The sequence below is a fragment of the Ciconia boyciana genome, chromosome 19 (assembly GCF_034638445.1).
Source record: "Ciconia boyciana chromosome 19, ASM3463844v1, whole genome shotgun sequence".
Classification (NCBI taxonomy): Eukaryota; Metazoa; Chordata; class Aves; order Ciconiiformes; family Ciconiidae; genus Ciconia; species Ciconia boyciana.
In genome coordinates this window covers 5,160,342-5,181,831 of record NC_132952.1, presented here as the reverse complement: position 1 = coordinate 5,181,831, position 21,490 = coordinate 5,160,342, and the positions used below count along the sequence as shown (strand labels likewise).

General features: G+C 39.2%; 1 protein-coding gene across 9 annotated transcripts in view; it reads right to left on the bottom strand.

Moving 5' to 3' along the window:
- Window positions 1–21,490, bottom strand: part of RERE (arginine-glutamic acid dipeptide repeats) — a 258,495-nt gene that overhangs the window by 73,555 nt on the left and 163,450 nt on the right. For all 9 annotated transcript variants that reach the window (XM_072883764.1, XM_072883759.1, XM_072883763.1 and 6 more), the window contains one exon: window positions 10,974–11,072. In XM_072883764.1, the coding sequence (XP_072739865.1) occupies window positions 10,974–11,072 (99 nt within the window). The remainder of the gene's footprint in view (window positions 1–10,973; window positions 11,073–21,490) is intronic.

The following is a 21,490-nucleotide window of genomic DNA, read 5'->3' as shown; positions in this document are numbered from 1 at the left end:
CTCCCCCCTCCAATCCCCCCTTTAGCTTTCATCGCCTGGAGACGTTAGGAAGAGATCTAGGAAGCTAGATAGATAGTTATTTAAAATTAGTTACCATTTGACACCGGAAAAGAAATTTGTTTGCTGCCGTATTTCTAGCTTGGCCAAGAAAGCAACACGGCGTCTCTGCTATTTCTCCACAGAGCATCACTTAGGCCAGCAAAACCTGCTCTGGCAACAAACATCTCTCCATCAACTGCTGCCACAGCCCCAGAACGGAGAACTTGGTTTGATTGCCCTGCCAGGCACGGAAGCACGGCCTGAGCTCCATACCGTGTTCCGACTCAAATACTCTCACCTGTTCCCAGCTCTGCTCATTCTTGAGCCTCTTTCCCTCTACAGCTAGAGTTTAGCCTTAGGATTCCCCGTATTCCATCTGAGCTGACAGCCTCCATGTTCAAACAGAATGAAAGTTAAGGCTCGGACAGAGACCCAAACTGCTGGGGGGATGTGTGTGTGATCTTGCCGAGTTGCAGACAACACTGTAATCTGTCTCTGCACTTGCTCTGTTGTAGGTGGGTTTTTTGTGTTTCTAAAGCAACCTGGTTAGGAACAGCAAATTGCCATTTCCCATGGTTTAGACCATGGGAGCATGGTCTAGAGCAAACAACTCTTTCAAAACAAAATAGTGATTTGCCATATAAAGCAACCCATTCCTGGGCTCTATGTATTTAGTAACAGGTAATTCCAACATAGGTATTCCAAAGCGAAACACTTTTACCTATACCAACTTAGACTGAGCCAAAATTACTTGGAAAGATGCTGGAGATTTCTATCATACGCTTAACATGGAAAAATATCAAAGCACTTTATTATTTCCTACTATATTATAATTGCACTTTTAGGTAATAAGGAGGTAAGGATCCTGTAGACTAATTTCAATTTCCTAACACCTGCAAGACAGATAAACTCAACCAAACTACTGAAATGCCAGGACTACTGAAATAATTTGAAAACAAACCAAGAACTCTGGATGTTGCTATCAATACAAGCCGATAAACCAGTCACCCTTCCCTCAACCATTAGAAAAGGCGAACCTAAATTTAAATCACACTATTTATAGCATTTCCAGAACAACAACAACAAAATCTTCTGAAAACAGACAGCTAACCAACATTTCTTATATTTAAATTATAAAATTGCTTTTAAAAGCATAAACAAACTAATACAATCCTAGATGTTGGGGTGTCGGGATAACGTACACCAAGGAGCATGAGCCAGAAATCTAAGGCCATTTATTACATTTGCATTCAGAATGGGAAGCAAACTGTGAAATGTATCTTATTAACACTATTAGTCTTTTCAAAGGCAATCGCGCTATTTACAAATATGGATTATCTTTAAAAAAAAATTAAATTTCAGAATTTGCAAATTAAGTTATGTACAAAGAAATGGCGAGTATATAGGTCAGTGGAACGTAAGCAAGATAGCTTTGATACACAGTACCTTTTTAAAATTAAATCAAGATGCACCCCCTCCCGCCCCCCCCAAGAGAAGATACAGGGCAAAAAAAGTTTTACCATGGTCACGAGAGATGAACACTTACAATCACTCACTTGGTGCTGCTTGCTATGGCAAAAGCATTAACCCTAGAAACTCCCGGAATTTTGGTGATCCCTGCACTCTGCAGGTGCTCTGTAATAACGTCATGACTCAGTTTCCTTTTGGAGAAGAACAGGACATAGGATGATGTTATATTTAAACCAGATTCCAGAGCTCTTAGCAGACAAAATCTGAATAAAAGGTCAGAGTATTGAAGCCAGTAACCGTGTCACTGACCAGAATATCATCTGTTGGCGAGAAGGAACAAGACGAGTCCGTGCAGCATACTAGCACGCTTGGTTTATTTTCTTCCCCTGCACAAGGCTAGGGTGAATAGTCTTTGTTTCAGTTGCAATACTGCTGAGCTGCACAGCTCATGCTTCTATACATAGAACTTGTAAGATATACACGAACATTAAAACTGACTCCAGCTCTGTTGCTAAGAAACTACGAAGGATAGCTTTTTTGGCCCTCTTCATTTATAAAATAACCACTTTGCCCTATGGGAGAACGAATGCAATCTCTCAAGTCCCCCAGTGCCTTGTTCTCATTTTTAAATGAACACAGAAAGATGATTGAGAATGCTAGGAAGTGTAAGTGATCTCCATTTTTAAGATGCCCTTGAAAATGAGATGAAAAACATGGTTTCAACAATCAACTGCTGTCGTATTTATTAATCTTTCAAGCAGCAGATTCTTTCCCCTTGACAACAGTGAACTACGCGTATGTGCTTCTCTCTATTACAAACCTTTTTCTAGAAAACAAAACAAAACACCAGCTTCTGAAAGCACCTACAAATTACTTAGTTTATACTGGAGTTAAACTCTGAGTTAGAGTTTAGCTTCCCGTCCCCACTCAGAAATAGCCTTCTAAGCCATGGCAACTGGCCAGTGTAAATATTTGTTGTATTATTTTTTCAGATCAGCAATATGGTAAGTGCTTAATAGATAAAAATATTCCACATGAAGGCAGAAAGACGATGAATCAAGAAACATATGGTGGTTAAACAAAGCAAATAAAAAATGATATTGTTAAGAAAAGACTAACTTATCTGGCAGCTGTGGAAAGATCAAGATTAGCAAAAGCAGTGAAATCACCCATTTTGAAGCCAAGGTCACTGACAGGATTTATAGATTTCTCCCTGAAGGCAGCCTTTGCTGAACATGAAATGCCGGAATAATATTTTTTTTTTTTTAATCTACCTCCCCACCCCATTTGGGCTATCTCATTTGCTGGAGGCTTTTAAAATTCATTCCTTTTCACAGCTGGTTAAACAATGGAATCTTTCTGCAAACTAAAAGGACAAAATTGATTGCCCTACACAAACTTTTCTGCACGTATAATTGATTTTTAATTCACTGTCTTATTTCCGAAAGGACTTGACAATAAACTCAGTGCTGTATGTGCAATATTGATCCCTTTAAACAAGGACGTGGATCAAAGACTGATGCAAGTTAATCACAACCAAAAAGATTGTTATCTTTTGTCTGAAACCTGTGTTTAAACTAAATTCACCTTTTCTACCCATATTACACCTTATATTTTCTAGCTGTATTGCACCTTATAACTTTGTAAACCTGTCAGCTGCTAAGTAACTGTAATTTTATGCAACTTTTAAATAACTACTTTTTTTCCCCAAGCAGAATAATTTAATCCTTCATCTGTTACTTTTTACCGTGAGGACTGATGGTTCTTTTACCCTCTGAGTTCTCAGAATAAGCTACAGACAAGACTGTACATTCCCACTCTTTCTTAAACTAAAATCTTCTTTATTCTTCTTAAAATAAATGTCCTACTAGACCATGGCAATTGGTGTTCGGTGGGCGTTTTTTTTAATCTCAATGCTCAGTTAATTTTCAACTGTTCCTGATTAACACACTTGCAAATGGCATCAGATGGCTTGATTTCTGAAGTCCACACAATGTTAATTTAGTAGGAACTGTCACTCCCCGGTGAAGCTGTAATGTTTACTTTTTGTGGATAAAAAATTAAAACTAAGCAGTAACTGATATCTTAACCTTCTAATCCCACTCAATTACTCCAATGCAGCCCTGCAATGCCAGCCTCCTTTTCAAATATCCCTTGATGATTTTTTTCCCCCCTGACTATTCCAGAGGCTCTGTTTCAATTTTGCTATGAATTACATTTTCTATAGCTGCCATATAAACAGTAAATAAAATTCATGATATTTTTGCCCCAGTAAGCAGCTCTGTCTTCCAGCATATCTGAAAAGCCTGGCTTCAAAGGAATGAGCAATGAAAACAATGTTTTCATGAGCAGATACTCCAAAAAGGGCAGATGAGAGACATTTGAAGATGATTCTAGGCAAAGAAGCCAAGCAAATAAGTATGTGTGTTTTGCATAAGTAATTTCTTGACTAGCTACACTGGATTACAAATACTTGCAAACATGTTAGGAAATTAGTTTGCTGTATCTTGTCATTTTTGGCATAAGGATCTCCACTTGTATTTTATGACAAATGAGCTTTAAGCTGAAGCCAGGTGTGGATATTTTAAAATTTATGAACTTGTAAATCCATGTACATGGCCAATTAAGGTTTAGCACCAGCAAGGATTAACTATCCCTGCACATAAATCTAAGAGATTGTTTGAATCTAGGTTGTTTACCTCAACTACTCTACATCAAAAGCAATGTAAAATATTTAAAGGGCAGCATATTTCACGATAAAAGCTAGTTATGAAGGACGTCACGGTGTGTCATCGACAGTTCTGCATGGAGATGCACAAGTAAAAAAAAAAACCAACAAAAAAACCACACAAACCTTCTTCCTAAGGAATACTTAGCAATTTCTTTTTGAGAATTTAACATCTCTGAAAAGATGGCACCAAGTGTAGAAGAAAAAGGAGAAAGTGTCCAAGAGATAATGCAAAACTACCGCGTCACCCGGATTCTCTTGAACTTTGGAAGACGCAGCCCTGAATTTCAAAGGTGGTTCAATTAGCCTCGCCAGTGTTCTTCATAATCAACGTCTGAATGCTAATTAGGAGCACAATTCCATGCAGCAAAAGCATCCCTGTGCAATAAACTGCAACACAGCAGCAGTGAACTCTGCCTTTAGCTAGCATGCATAAGTAAACAGAATTAATAACTACCCAAGTGTGGACGGGTGACTTAATCTGTTTCGATTAGATACAGCTCAGCCTGAGGCCTTTGTGTTATTTAAAATGTGTTCATCATGTTTAATTAAAAACCTAATAAACTAGAGGTTCTTTTAGTTCTGATTTGTATTTCTCTCTTCTGAAAGCCCTATTGATTTTGTTAGTACTTTTTATCAAAAGACAGAAAAAAGCACATTCTGAATAAAGAGACAAAACTGTAAGGTCGAATCAGCAGGACTGTTATGTGAAGAACAGTCAGAACTAGCCCATTTCCTTCACCGTTTCCAATACATGAGGCATACCAGAATTAAAAACCATTTCATTAAATTAACAAAACCGAAGAGGAACATGGTATCCTTTGCAAATGCTAGCCATTTGAGAGGTTATTCATCTGAAATGGAAGCGTGCACAATAAGCTCATTTTTGGACCTGGAGCAAGTGTAGGGTCAGAATTGTACTGAACATCACTGAAAGTATAAAAGCCATTTTACAGAGAAGAATTTGTCCCGAGACGGGTAGAAATTCTGTAAGGACAATTTTTCTTGTGAAATATTTCCACGGAAACTATGCCAGGAAATATGGGTGTTCAATTTAACCTAAACTGAAAGAAGCTAATGATCATAGTTCCAGATTTGGAATCTGTGGAAAGTAAAGCAGCGTATCATCAGGGCAAGCACCAGAGTTTAAATATAGGCACTCAGTTTCAGGTTTGTTGTACTTACTCCCCACAGACAACAAACTCTTAAGTCTGCATGTTTCAAAACACAATTTCAATGTCAGTTTTGAAATATTTCGAGCTGGAGAAGAAGAACTGACCGGCACCATTCTATTCTTATTAGGGATTTCTAATTGCTTCCATCAAAAATGCCTGTATTCTGTCAAATATTGAGAGACCTTTCTAGAGGTGACCACGAGATGCAGAGCGGAGCTCGCTCACTACTTTCACTCTGACAATCCCCTGCTGAGTTTGAGTGAAGCATCTTTATTTTCTCAGTGCATTGAAAGTAAGACAAATACTAACTACATCTTGCCTGTACTACAACCTACCGTTGCAGATGGAATGACAAGAACAGCGTTACAGAGACTGGGTGCTACCAGGGTTTAGGGAGACTAGGAAAGACGGCTGAAGAAAATGAAAGGAGAAAAGTGGTTACACTCTAATCTCATATTAGTGAACGATATCCCATGGAACACATGGCCAATGGCTAAGTCAGTCCCCCTTTCCCAGCTACGCTCACCTTGCTCTAGCAGCGAGCATCATGCCACACGTCAGACGTGGCATTCAATGGCAGGACACTTGTACAAGGGCACTGCCACCAGCTGTATCAAAACAGAGGACTTGCTCCACGGCTTCTTCCCAAATAACGCATCTACTCCGAACTGCACTGCTTTCTATTTGAAACTGCTGCCTAACACTAACAAGATTCCACCAAGCGATGCTGCTGAATGTTGGTCTATAGGGTACGTGCTTAGAAGGTGGTTAAATATGACATTATATATGACAATTGCTCAACAAATTTGTCCACAGAAGTAAATTCATGAGCATGAAAAGAGAAACCAACCCCCCCTCACCAAATCATTGCTGGGAATCGATGTTGTCAGGTGTAGCAAAAGCCTTTATAAACAGGAAACAGCTGCACGTAGATGCATCAGTAAAGAAGTTTCTTTCGCCCCTTTTATTAGGCAGTGTGGAAGGCTGGTTTTCACAGTATGCCTCTGAATTTACATACTGGAATAAAAAAAGGTTTAAAAATAGCCATAGATTTAGAAACACAAGGGAGACAACAAACCTCCGTCTTCATATTTACAGAGCCTTCCATTTAATTCAATCACTGGCAAATTTTATCCTCTGTTTAATTTGATCTAAACCTCTGTAACCCCATCATCAGTAGTAAAAATAACCTAACTTCCATCCTTTATTTTAATCAGTTCTGATCACTGCAAAGCTCTTACTTGACAGTTTGGTCACAGGCAGCAAAGCCGTTTTAATTAACAAGAAAGGCTTTATCTTTGGGCAACAGATAGTCCACAGCAAAAGTTAAAAGCTTTACAAATAAATAGATTTTCAATAAATCTGAGTTATTCAGAGTGTTGTATCACAAATACTACTGAATACTACAGAGACCTGTGCTGGACACAGCATTGCCATCACGTGCACAACAAAATCAACTACATCAACCATCCAGCACAGGGGAAATGGACTCAGTCAAAATACTTGTGCAAGTAATAGACCAACCAACTTACAGAGGATTTTTGCCTTAGGGAAGTGTAAAGTTTTAAGAATTAGCTTTGTACTAAGTCAGCTCTTTCCCTGCCTCGATGTGACTACACTTCTCCTTCGGTTGCTTTTGCCACCTGCCCAATTACTTGACATTGCCACAAAGCTCCTTCCCCGCCGCTCTCCGCCCAGCCGCACCACCTCACATCTTCCCTGCAAGAGAACTTTTCTGACACTCAGCTTAAAAATCTGGTAGAAAATTAACTTAAGAGTAACAAAAGGGGGAGTGTGACTTTTTTGGGATCCAGAAGCATATTCTGCCCCCTGCCATGATTATAGGATTAGAAAGGCCGGAATGGAAAAACTGAGACAACAAAAGCCATGATCTACATGATTTCAATTGGTCACATGCCACAGAAGCTTTCTCAGTTAAGGAGATTAACTAACCACAGCTTTGTACCTGGTGTGCTATCTGCTTATTTATCCAAGTTGTAAAAATTAAGTAGATATTTGCTGGGCCACAAGAAGAAATTAATTCTAAGTCCAGCACAAATAGGGACCTGGGTCTTCCACTTCCCTTGGAAGCGTGTCTCTTGGATTATCAGCCAGCCACGTTCCTAGAGGCTTCCTCCTGCTCATCACTTGCCATCATGAGACGGAGGGGGGATACACACTTCATAAGGTTCTCACCAAAATTCAATTGTTTTGGCCAGACTTTGGGTTTGACACATCAGTGTTTTCTGAAAAATACTTTGTTGTGGGGTTCCTATGTGGCCCTAGCACCCTATGTATCAGGCAGAAAGAGTTTTCCTCAGTTTCACAGAGCCAACAATAAAGAAACTTCCCTTGCAAGTCTCAGAAATGCTCAGAAGTGCCGTTCAGTTGCTTTAATCTGGAGTTTTCTACAAACTGCCAGGGACAAACATGCTATGAAGTTGTGCAGGTGGAGCTTAGCTGTCTATAAATAAGAGCACAGTTTGATCTTTGGCTCTGCTGGGGCTGGAGGGCTGCCAAATGTTTCTGGAAACTTGGATGGAACAGAACAAGAACAAATATGATAAAATGAGCTGAGACTGACAATGATTTATAGAGTCAATGATTGTTATTCTGTACTCACAGAATTTGCACTTTTAGAGTGATGTTTCACTTTTCAATAAACTTTGCTTTTTCTTATTCGTAAGGCTCTATTCTCTATCATTTAACATGGAACGCTCATCAAAAAACCCTGAGCTGCAGCAGCTACGGCATTCACAGCATCGTGCAGCTGATGGAAAAAAACAAGGAGACTGAAAAAAATCTACACAGAAAAAGAGGCGTTGGCACTGTACGATTTAACCATGAATGTGGGAAAGAATGTATGCAGAGAAGACAGAGGTTAAAACAACATGAATACAAACTTACTAAACACAGGGCAGAGCATGTGAAGTATTCGTTCCGATAGTCAGTTCCCTAAACAAAACTCCCCTTCATGACAAGATAACTGTAAAACTTATCAGGAAACTGTGTTCTAGGCTTTTTACTCAGCCTCTCCTTCGCTTTGCTGCCAGCGTTAGCACGTGATCCTCTTTCACTCTAGGACTTCAGGCAGTCTCCTTACCACAAAGGTTCTTTGTTGGATTTCAGAACAAGCCTACGTTAATACAGGTTTATATGGCCTGGCCTACCCCTAATCTAGCTCTTGCAAAAAGGTTTACATAAGGAGAGAGCAAGCACACGTAATTTGTTGGAATAACTCCCTGAAAGACTTTCAGAGAAACTAGAGCTTAAAAAAAAGTCTCGCCAGCCATTGTCTGAATAATTAAAAAATGCTAAGAGACCACGGAAGTTTCACCCATTATTAATCGGTTCTATTTTATAGCACCATTGCAACTTTCTTAGTAGCTTAACAAGACCACAAAATTCTTATTTTTATTTACTTCTTCAAATACTTTACCAATTAACTAACTAGCTTAAATTCATTCATTCAAAGGAAAAAGAAAACCAACCAAAACACTTTTCTCTTGTCACTTTTACATGAGCAATACTGTCTTGCACCATATCAGATTTTTTTCATTTCTATACCTGGTAAGTATACATGACAAGTTGAATTTCTATCCCCGTTTATTCCAATATGCTACATAAGAGAGAAGAAGCCTTTCCAACAGTGAAAGGTAAAAACCATAAGTGAATCTGAAGTTCTTCTGTGATAAATATTTTATCATAACTAACTTCCAATCATCTGATTTTCTATTTTAGTGCATGCTGCAGCCTAATTATCAAGCTAGGAAATATAGCATTTTTCCATTTTCACAAAACCAGACATGCCTAGTCAGCTTCCTAAAGAGGTACTGTCTCCTTACATGTTACATTTCACATAAATCTATTCTGTTAAGCATAATTAACAACAGCATTAAAATGCAAAATATTTTTAGGATGTAATCCAAGTGAACTTGTTCAGCATTTCTCCTGGTACTGAAGACGCAGGAGTTTCACTTTTTTTTTCCCTTCAGTCAAGTACTCGTGTGCTAGCTTAAGCTGCAAGGTCTGACAAACAAAGGGTTGTAATGCAGCAGCATTTGGATTCCAAATGCTGCCAGAAAATGTATCTTGTGTTGAATGCAATATTTAAGAATCTGTTTGTTTACAAGGTGTCAGCAAATTAAGAATCCATAATGTGCTCCCCACTTCACATGATTTATTTCAGTCTACAACCCTACAGAAAACTGTTTAACAAGCACAGTTACATTATATCATATGTATAAAATTTAAGCCAGCAGAAACCTCACAATTGCAGCAATTAAGCTGCAAAACGAACCACAAGAAGCACCTTTGCTGCACTAATTCTCACACAGATATCATCTCCCCCAAATTCTGGAAAAATACCCAGAAATAACAGGAATGTGGTCCATTTGAGTATGAAGTGCTTTCCCAGCAGCACACCCTCTCTGACAACTACAGCTTTTATGAAGAGTTGTCTTTCTCAGGTCAAAATTTTTTTTCCCCACTAATCAGACTGCAGAGCGCTATCTTTTAGTAGGCCAATAACAGCAGCAACATCTGGATCCAAAGCCATATACACCAAAAACCTCAACCTCTGTCTGAAGGAAAGAATGGCATGTTCCTTCTCCGCCCGCACTACAACCCCAAATCTAGAAAGACTAACTACCAGCACATGCTGAAACAGCAGCCATATGGCAGAACCAGCACTGTGACTACTAAGTTGTGTAAGTTGATGAGACTTGCAGTGCACCAGGGTGTTAAATTGTATGAACCCAAAGCCCTCAGCGATTCCAGGTCCGTACCTGTGAGGACACGGTACTGCACTGTGTATTTACTGCATGCCCCAAATTCATCATGTCCGTACATTACTTTGGGAGATACGCACTTAAGATGGATGCACTATTTTCAGTACAGTGCTGGAGCCTGACAATTTCTACAAACTTTAAAGTAAGTGTGGATGGCATGGCTAAATCCCAGCTTTCAGATAATCTGGTTTTGGTCTGCTCTTTGTCAAAGATTCATCCATCAAGAACTATGCCAGTAAACACTTTCTAATATTCTGTATGAGGGGAAGAAGGGACTTTATCTCAAACTCTGTTTAGGAGAAACACTGATATCCAACCGCCCGTTAACCAACTTGAGCTGACGCTGTAAGCCTCCTCCAATACCAGCAGGAAAAAACCAGGGACAATACTTTGTATGCCTTTTACATCTTGTCCTGCTCCAATTAATGAATGTGGCCAGCCTTCCTGGAGGTGAAAATGACAGTGAAATTTAGAGTCCAGCAGTTTTGCAGCTGTTCATTTAGTCTACAGCATCCTCTCAGAAACAGTCACTTGATCTTCTCTCTTATTCTACTATTACGAAGGTATTTTCCCCAGTCTAATACGGTTCTGTATATCGAACGAGGGCCCACTAACTCCAAATTGTGCAAAAATTTATCCTGTGCAGCAAATTATTTGCCCCTCTTCTTTCCCATAAAGATAACCTCTTCAGGAAAAAAAAAAAGAAGGAAAGAAAAAAGCAAGAGAAGCAACATGAACTATAAGGCTCAAGGGAATAATTCATTTCCCTACCACTTCATCTTCAGTCCAACACTTCTCAATCAGTTTTGGCACAGGTTTCTTCACCAAGCGCTGCAGGGCTTTTCCAGCATCATAGTTACTTTCATGTAGCTAAAAAATAAAGAAGACAAATAGATCATTCAATGGAATTAGCAGTGATCTGATATTGGAGAAAAACCACTAAAGGGGGCCACATGAGATGTTCTATGCCTAATTATTTTTACTGTTGATATATGAAGTGAAATTTAAACAACCTGAAGGGTAATTGGGGTTTTATTAGTAGAAGAAACAGCATTAAAACAAGTATATTTTCCCCTTCCTTCCTAAACTTCTCCCAGATAATGTTTGAGCCCATAAAGCACTGAAGATTTTTTGTTTAACTTCAAAAAATATTTTTTACATTAGAAATTCCAAGGAAAATTTTAAAAAGCTCCAACAAAATATTTTTCAAAAGGAGTTGTATTTTATGCAGCATATTTTGTTCAGATTAGTAAAACCAACTGGAAAAACTAACATACAGGAGGGATTGCAAGTCACAGAATGTCAAGTTTACCCATCCAGAAAATTGTCTTTATTTTTATTGCACTGCAAAGATCACCATGCTGTTGGAAAACAAGTATGGAAGAGGAACAAAATGTCTACAGATAGCTACAGGAGTACATAAAAGCAACTAGGGATGTCTAAGTTGACATCACTGTTTCAGCTGGTCACAGCCTACAGTGTACCTTACTTTCTACTATAAATTCAGTATCTATATGATCAAAAGCTGTCTGAAGACCAGAGACATTTAAATCAGGGTGAGGAAGAAAAACAACTACACTGAAAAAAACATTCAACAATGAACCCATGAGAATCTCCGGCTCTTAACTCTTGATAGAAAACATTTAGCACACTGTAGATTTATAGCCTGTCCTATCTTCAAAGTACAGTGGGATTTTAAGAACTGAAGGACTAGTCAGGAGCCTGCTCTATGTCTTCTGAAAATGATCTCAAAGAAAACGAAATAGAAAAAGAAATATTGCTGGGATGACAAAAACTGAATTATCTTCCTACACCCAAAAGGAAGAATGATTTGCATGCAAACCTCCCTACACAGACAAGGGGTAGTTTTTCTAAACAACATGCTAAGCAAACCAAAGCCTCAAAGCTATCACAGAATTTTGCAGACCCTCAAAAGTTGCTTTACGATAGGGACAACCAAAACACGATTCTGTACATGGATTATCTCCTGCTTTTCATTCCCACCCAGAATTTATCCTGAGCCATCCGCATCCCACTCTCTAGAAGCATCCGTGCTGCTAGACCTGTGCTTAATCACCCTCAGAAAACATTTCAACAAGTACTATAATCCTTGAACTTTTCCCAAGACTGATGAACTGAACAGGGATCAAGATACAATTACTGAACAGCGACAAGATATTAACTACTTTGTCACTATTAATATAAAGTTATAACAAAACCTGATTACAAGAAGAAAAAATTCCTCATTTTTCTTGTGTCAAAAGGCTCAAATTTTAGAACAGCATTCTGCTTCAAATAAAAAGAGCAAGAGTACTTTCTTACTGCTGCTCACTTTAGCTATTTACATCTCTCAACCAATTCATAAGTACCGATCATGTACATTTGACAATGGTCAGGCCCCTTCTACCCTAGGGCCACCTCCCAACAATACTGGGTTTTCCCTATATTGCTGCTTTTATCTGGTCTTAACTCAGACTGTAAGCTCTTTGGTCCACAAGAACACCCTGCATTCATACTGCACCCAGTAGCATGATTCAGAGACTTTTAAAAGCTGTAAGTAAATTACTCAATTTTACTTCTGTTAAGTAGCTCTAAGTGTTTTCTGCTAAGAAATAAAGGCAGACAGCTGAATCAAGATAAAAGGGAAGGGAAAAAACAAATCACTGGCCCTACAGAAAATTTTTTTAGCGAGACTATAATAAAAATCAGTTTCCACTGAAAGCCAGCTTTGTACAGTTCTCCCAGTAAATAATCTCTCTATGAAAGGTTTGTGCACTGACTTTTGAAAGCCACCATACAACTTACAGAAGGAAGAAAGTCAAATGGCAACTTAGATTGCTGTGATGACATTTACACCAAAACACAGACATGCGTGCATATACATGTGTATTATAAACATAAATATAATACGCTTCTTTAAAGCCGCAACACTGTTGAATCTAGGTTTCAGATGGGACAAGCCTGCTGTAAGAACGCCAGCACGGCTCCAGATCCATGGTACTGCTGCGAATGACAGGGCAGAATATTCAACAAGTCTTCAAGAGCTGCAGCAGCACTTGCCAAAAGCTGGGAAATGGAAAGCAAAGCTCTGCGCTCTGTACAGGACTCGTGCAGCTGTGAGAAAGCACATCTGTTAAGGCCTGGTACAAAGCAGTCTTCACTTTCACTACCTGGCTTTTGTCAACTCAGGTTTTAAATAGCTTGTGCATCTGTAAGTACACTGCTTTTTTATAAAACAGGGTTCACTTTTTCAGTAAAAATGATACCAAAAATGGACAGGGAATTTCAGAGAACAAAAAGTGCCCATGTCACACAAGGCACTGTGGTCTATCATACTGGGGCACTTTATGAAATGGTGGATTTGGAATACCACCTACCATGCCATGCCACCTTCCCATCTATATTAGCATCTCAGTTTTCTGGTCATGAATGCCACAGAACGGATTGTGACAGTCTATAAAGCCAATCCGTTTGCAGTACAAAGCACATGAGAACTTACTTTGTTTTCTTCAGTAAAAAGTCCCTGCATGTGAACCTCAAGGTATTAAATAACAGCTAATTTATTCCATCTGCTGATGACATTTCAGTTCCATATAATTTTGAGCCTCCTTTGTAACACCTGAAGAGCCAAGTTTCCAGAAAACAATTTGATCAACAATTGTTACTAAACACCTCAAACAGGTGGTCTGAGGTCCAGAACTGCAGAGGACCAGGTTAGCTACAAAAGCAGAAGCGCACAGCCCTCTGGAAAACCAGGCCACTCAAAAGTCACACTGCATACCTCCTCCTGACAGGGACGAACGTGTTACCAGCTGTGTTAAAGAAGAAATTAGTACATTATGGGTTACACATCATACAAATTGGCTCCAATCTGCTATTATCAGGAGGAACAGATCTTGAACTGATAATGGTGCTTGTCCACCTCCACCAAGTTACTGGAGCATTCAAAATTTATTTATACTTGAGGAACTTTTTAAAGAAAGTAAAGTACTTCTAAAAATAAAAGGTCACTACTGGGCAAAGACCTCTGATCACTACCCGCAATGTGTTTTTAGAACAAACAATAATGTTCCCTTAACTGGCAGCCTGAACTTTTTTTTTTCCCTTACCAACAACTAAAATAACAATAGCATACAGGGTGTTACTGCAGTAAAACAAGCACTTGGTTAATATAATGGGTACAAGAAAGCAAGCTAAGCCAGAGTAGTTTTCTATTCATTTTCTGCTTTCTGTATGGCACCTACAGGGAAGTTACAGACACTCTGTGCAATAATTATAACTATATGTACCTTTGCAGAGCAACCATAGAAGAAAATGCTTCAGCTTCCAAAAAGTATTTTCCTCCCCACCCCCCTTGAGCTATCTGATCTCTGCAAGCCACTGCTAAGAGATGCATTAACACACCAGAGCCATCAATAGCACCTCGCACTGCTCTAAGCCAGGGAGATGCATTACCTGAGATCACTTAGTAGAAACCATCGCTTTCAAACCCATCTCCCCAGGTGAAATTTCCTAATGTACAACAGAACCAGGGCTTGTAAATCTGCCTCTGTTGACTCCATCGGTGTCAGCTCCCATGACTGTACCTCCAAGCAAGTGAAACAATGATCTCTGTCCATCTTACATAAGCCACAAATCGAACAATAAGAGTAGAAAGATAGACTTGCAGTGCCAATGCTCAATGCCAATACTCAAACAACACTACTGACTTTAAACTTTTTTTAATTTGTTTTAAGACTCCTGTGGTATGCAATACCTACTTAAAGGCATGAAAATAAGATGTTGTCTTTTCCACTGGGTACACATTCATTTTTCTCCTTGTTTGCACTCCAGCCCTGGGAACAGAACCATCTCAAAGAAAAAAAGGACTGTTTGTTTTGCCAGCTCACCTTGCAAGTGCTTTTTTCTGTGCATGCCACTACCTAAAAGATTTTTCACTTAGGAAATTTGACAGTGTTGAAGAGAATAGTGCTTCTGTTTCTTTTCCCTCTTTGCTCCCTCCCAAAACATGCAGTAATGCCAAAGCCGCTTTGTAACTTGGAGGGCATCTTTATTTTGCCTCAAGGACAACACGTGTTTTTCCCTGGCAGCCCTACTGCCCAAGCAGTCCAATCTGCAAAAAGCCAGACAAGCCCAGAAAGAATGGACTGGTCTAACAGGCAACTCCTCTGGTTACTGAAAAATAGAAGAGCTTACAAGCCATCAGACCTGTCCCAAATCAACAACAGAAAATATGAGCATTAACTTTTGACTAAGCAATTACATTAATAACAATCACAAAACCCATAAGCACAGATGTGAAAGAAGAGGAGTCATCATATAAGAGAGAAGACACAGATGTGAGAACAAGAAACCTGGTACAGGTTTAGGGTCTCCTGAAAAATGATACTTTCAGCAAGCAGGGGAAAAAAAAAGCTTTTATAAGTGCCAGGAGTAGGATAATGCAGCAGAAAGGAAAGATATTTTTAATAAGTGCCAAAGTTAAATTTACATGATTCAATCTGGCTCATTCTCTGCTTATTACTTTTGGTCATTTAATATATATAAGCACTTTACTGGCAAGCAACTCAAACATATAAACAATAGCTAGTGATGACTGCCTATGGTTTCATCAACTTCTGGTTGCACTTTTCAAGGTGTTGCTATAAGCACTAGATTACCATCCTGTTATCTAGAGACTCACCATTTTTAGCATTAACTCTGCCATCTGAATTTTGAACCACTGTGACATTACGTACGTATACAACTGCAACAAAAGGAATCAGCACAAATGTTGAAACGTTGAAAACAGAACACGTTGAAAACAGAAAATACAGCAACTTCTGCATCACTGGACAGGATTTTCGATTAAAGAAAAATTCTGAACGTGCACATGTCCAAAAACCTCATTAATATTACAACAGTCATTAAACAATGCTAGATCACAGGCAAGCCTTATTACCATAAAGCCTGCACATTACCACAAGGTTTCAAGTTTCTACTACAGCTTCTCAGCAGAGCTGCCATTTTCTGTCTGCGTGATGTTGCAAATAAATTCTCCTTTTGGCATGGCTCAGCTGTCAGGCACCTCTGTTCTGTAATGAACCCATGAATTACATCTTGCAGCTCTGACATCTCTGGTCTTGCTCATCAAAATATTGTTCTTCAATTGTAATTTATAACTTAATTTAAATGTCCCTTTTACTGTGACCTTTTTAGATCAGAATGGCATTGCATCTGGCAGCTTCTACTTCAGCAAGGCATCCTTTTGCAATTATAGTCATTATGATCTCCGTTGAAAAGCCCATCTGAGTTAGGCTGCATTTATGCTACAGTATTAAATAATTGCAGGCCAGTAAGAACACTGTTAGATTCCAGAGTCTTTTTCTCTAAGGAAAAAATGCTCCTGTACAGTGAGAAAGTAGTACTGAACTACTTTAAAATATACCCAGAAAAGCCGATAAAAGCAGAAGGGATTGTTCAGCAAGAAGACACTTTTGTGGGGACGCAGTCATGTCCAGCATTTATAGGACAGCACTGGAATTCAGGAGCTCTCTGGGTTCGAGCGCTGGCCCTTCCACGGAATGATCACTGGTCATGGACAAATCACATCACTTGGCAGGGCACAAAGATGTAAAGCCTGACCTGCCAACCGTGAGGCAAATACTACCAATATTGTGAGAACATTTTAAGATTCAAGTAATACAGATGAGTCAGAAGAAATTTTTCACTGCTGCCAAGCAAGATACTTCAGTGGAATTGTAGAAGATGATGGTATTTGCCTGGTACTGCACTGTCGATATTTACATAACATCCCTACTTAAGCACCAGTTATTGTAATCTGTTATTGCAGCCTTAAGAACACTGTAATTATTAATGAGGGGTTTGCTCCTCTCGCTGAAGGGGACAATGGTCAAGACAGCCAGTAGCTCTCTGTAAAACTAGCATGTTTAAGAGGGTAGAAAAAGAGGAGAGAGAAGGAAAAAGACAACAGGAAAATGAAAAGCAGAACAAGAATTACTGCCATGGGGCTTCAGTAGCTAGGTCTTTTGGTGTAATTAATCCAAGCACCTAATTTAATACAAAATGTAGTTCAGGCTACTTCTTTCAGTAGCAGAGCTGACAAATTTCAGTTTGATGCAGATACTCGTTATAGCTACGGACATCTTGCCCTACTATCAAACGGAATATGCTCCATAGCAAATACATCTCATTAGGTGAAACAGCAAAATCTGTTTTCAAATTTGCAGCATTCTTTAAAGTGCTCGTCCTCCAAAATGGCAAGATTTGATTTTTATCAACCATGTCTGATACCCAACAAGACACTAGCCCCAAATGCCCTTTAATTCCAGGAATTGCCCCCCCCTTTGAAATTCTACCTCCTCCCAACCAGCTGCACCACACTAAATAATCTGGACCAGAGAAAAAAAAATATACTGCGCTCTCAGACAACAAAACTACTTTGCTGAGCTCCCTCTGGTGCCCAAGGACAACGGAACCTTGAACCAAGCAAGAACCTAAACCATCCAACAAAAAGACTCTGCCCAACAATCCTGTTTTGCCAACATGCCCTCACAGCTAACCGGGACGTTTTGATTTATAACTAGTTGATACAGCTTGGCCTGCAACAGAATTTGACACTGACAAAAAGAGAAGGTGACAGAAATCAGCGACCTACTTCAAAAGAAAATTACTACTACTTCTGGTTTTTTAAATATCTGATTTTTGGTATCTGAGAGCTTGAAAATACAGAAATCAGCCCTCATTGCTTGGGGGGGGGAGGGGAAGAGCAACTTCCCTCTCTTCCCCCCAGTTCTAATCTATTTTAAGCTTCTAAATAACTCCAATTGCTACAAAGTGATCTAGATGCTAGTGATGGAGATTAAAAAGCCAGATGCTTGTGTTACATCCATTTTTCACGCAGTGGTACTGCCAGGGCTCTGCCAAACGGCTCAAAATACGGTTGCAAAATCCAGGACAGTAGAGGGAGCTCCCTGAGCCGGCTGGTTTTGTGGGTCAACACAACAGGCACGGCTACCACGCCACAAGCATCCAGGGCAAGAACTTGCCAAAAACCTGCAAAACTTGCAACAGCATTTTGAAAAATAACCTTTTAAAAAAAAAAAATTTACATATTCCAAAACGATTTTTAAAAGTAACCATGGCAGTAATTTTTGGCCCTTTTTATCTGCCCCTTTCAACAGTTTCTCTAGAAAGATTTCCTGACTTGTCTTACAAATAAAGTGCTGAAGTTTTTCCCCTAAGAGCAAGGATAAGGATGAATGAAAATTCAAAGTGGCAAAATTGTCTTATGCACTAGAAGTGGCTTCATTTTCCAACATGCCCAGGCAGAGAGTGACGGCCCCTGAAGTGCTATGCTACCTCATTTGAACCATGAGAGTAGCTGTTAATTAAGACTCATCCAAAAGGAAAACTAGTAATAATAAGAAATGCTAACATATATTTAAATAATTTTTTATGCTTTCAACCTTGTCTGTAGTTAATGAACAAGAAAATCTGGTCTAAGGGCAAGTTAAAACAGGGAGTAATTTGTCTGGGTGACATCTTACTTAGAACTGAATTTCCTTAAACCGATATTACACTGTCATGTTTGTCACTCATAATGACGTGTTCCCATGTAATTGTGTGTTACGAGAAGTCAGAACAATGCTATTAGTAAAGAGAGATTCATACAATATTAGCATATGATTGTTTTGTCTTTCTTCCATGTAGCAGTATGCAAGCTTAAGCGGTGGTATTTTCTTACCATATGAGGGTAAATAGAGTTGCTGGCTCTTTGATTTCCCCAGCAAAAATAACACGCACATCAAAATGACCAAAAACTCTGAGATTCACTCTTACACACTGAGTTTGCACACTGGCATTTCCCATTTCTTTTCTAGGGTCTGCTGTTTTATATAACTGACGCTCACACTTACTCTTGAATCAGAGCAATGGGTAAGGCAGAACACTGAGAATGAATTCTTATTCTGGAACTTTTTTAAAACTGAGAACAAAGTAATTTAACTCCTTCTTGACCTGGATTCTCTAAGAACTGTAGAAACTCTGAACAGCAGGCATAGGTCAAAAGCAGCAAAGGATAAAAGAGGTCATGAATTTCTGGCTTTGTATTAGCATGGAGCACAAAGGATCTTAAAACGGATCTGACACTAAATCAGAGCTCTGGAGGACAGAGGCCAAGAAATGGGAGGAAGGGAGGGGAAGAAACTACACCAAGATTTACCCCAGCTCTTACTCCACAGTACTTGCCAGCAGTAGCAAGTATGTTTATGCTCAATATTCACCACCTTACGATCTTTCCATGGACTGTCAGATCTACGGCATCAGCTTTCTACCACAGAGCAGGATGAACTTTCTGAGCATATTTTTTTCCAAACCTATGTCAGCCATTTCTGCTCTCCAAAATCACTGTTGCAGTATTAAACGCTTCTTTTGATAGTTCTAATCTGCAGGGCTTGCCAGCTCCAATTCTTGTAACAGGCCCTCATCACATTAAGACATTTTAGAATAAATTCTTCCAGCCTTTGCATACCTAAATTCTAAGTATGACGACTTCCCTATATCCTCAAAAGTTTTTGCCTACTCTTCTGCTGAAGACGAAGCCGTGACTTCAGTGAAGTTCTAACATTACCCCTATGGTGCAAAGCGAGATGACGACAGGGGAAGAACCCCTTGCTCCTCCTCACACGCAGCTCAGCCTCGATCAGCTTCTGCAATGCTTCCCAATACAGTAGCCTGGAACACCAGTAACTCTCTCACTGTCTTTTAACAAGACGACAGAGGCAACAGCTCTCATTTCTTTAGAGAAAGCGAACAACTCTGAGCAATAGAGGTGGATGCAGTTTTTGCTTGTGTGCCACAACCTGCTAGGTGTAGAAACAGACACAGGCTTCTGCCTAAACAAACGTGATATTAAGGCACACAGTAGGTGGTACCAGCTCACTCGGATTGTTTCACTTAGCTCTGTTTCTTGCATTATTAACATTTAAAGTGCTAAGCACATTTAAAGCACATTTAAAGTGCTAAGGGATCCGATACAGCTGCAATTATCACCAGCCTAACAGAAATGTGGGGTTTTAAAATGAAAAGGTCTTTCTTCTTGCCTCTTAACTTTGAAAAGGACATCCTTAAGTTGTAATAAGAGCAAGCCACCACAAATCTTTCCACTGGAAGAATGATTTGAGATGTTCCCACCTCCTCAGTTATGCTGACTCAACTTTTTGATAGCTGTCCTACACACTGCATGTGTGAAATGATATTATTTTAGAGTATCCCACAAGTGGTACGTGCTTTGTTTTGAAAAATAAACAAAACTACAAAAGCACCCCTTTTGTGGTACATTAAAGGTCACATTAAAGTTTTCACAACCAGAACACTGCCAAAAAGCTACAAAAACCACTTCTCTATATTTACAAGAGACCTTTGCAGATCCTTAATAAGTCTACAGCAATCATGCCAAAATCCTCCTATACAACCCTCACAGTAGACAAAGTTGTGAGGGTGGGATAAGAAGAGGAAGAAAAACATTGAGGAAGACACCTGTGAAAACAAGAACAGTTATTCATATGAAGACATACTAATAAAACTTTAGCTACTGTGTGTATGTAGCAAGCTACGTAGCAAGCTTCCATAAAGTCCTTCTGTGTCTCATGTTTAAAGAACTACTGCTGTGATACAAGTACATGTAAATAGTTGTTCTCCATCTCAAAAAAAAAAAAAAAGACCCCACACGATGGAGCTGGAGACTTACTGCTTGCCAAGTTTGCGTGTTATTTTTTCACATGTACAAAACCAGGTTTCAAAATGATTGACCTTTAACTGACTTGCCTATAAGCTCTCCATCATGTAAGAGTTTACAGCATTTCTAACAAATGCAACAAAAAGGGACTACTATTGATGTATTAGTGTAAATTAACCTGGAGGAAATTACAGACTCACAGAACAGTTACCACTTCTGAATTTAAATTGCAGCAGTGATTTACATGGCTCTGGATATTAAGAGAAGGGCTCATCCTATTACATTTGAAGGCAAAAACTCCTTTAGATTCCTAAGGAGCAAGACAAAAATTACTGCGGTGATCCGTATGCCCCTGAAATGAGTCTTCCCAGGGCTGAAGTATAATTTTAAAACTTGGCCCTTAAGATGATGTCTGCTAAGTTTTCTGGTATTCTTTGTTAATCTGATCTTTAACACTTCCTGATCTGATAGTTAATAAAGGCAAAAGTCAATGTCATTTCTGCTTTTAAGAACACTTAAACTACTTTCTGTTACTTTTTTCATAGGGCGA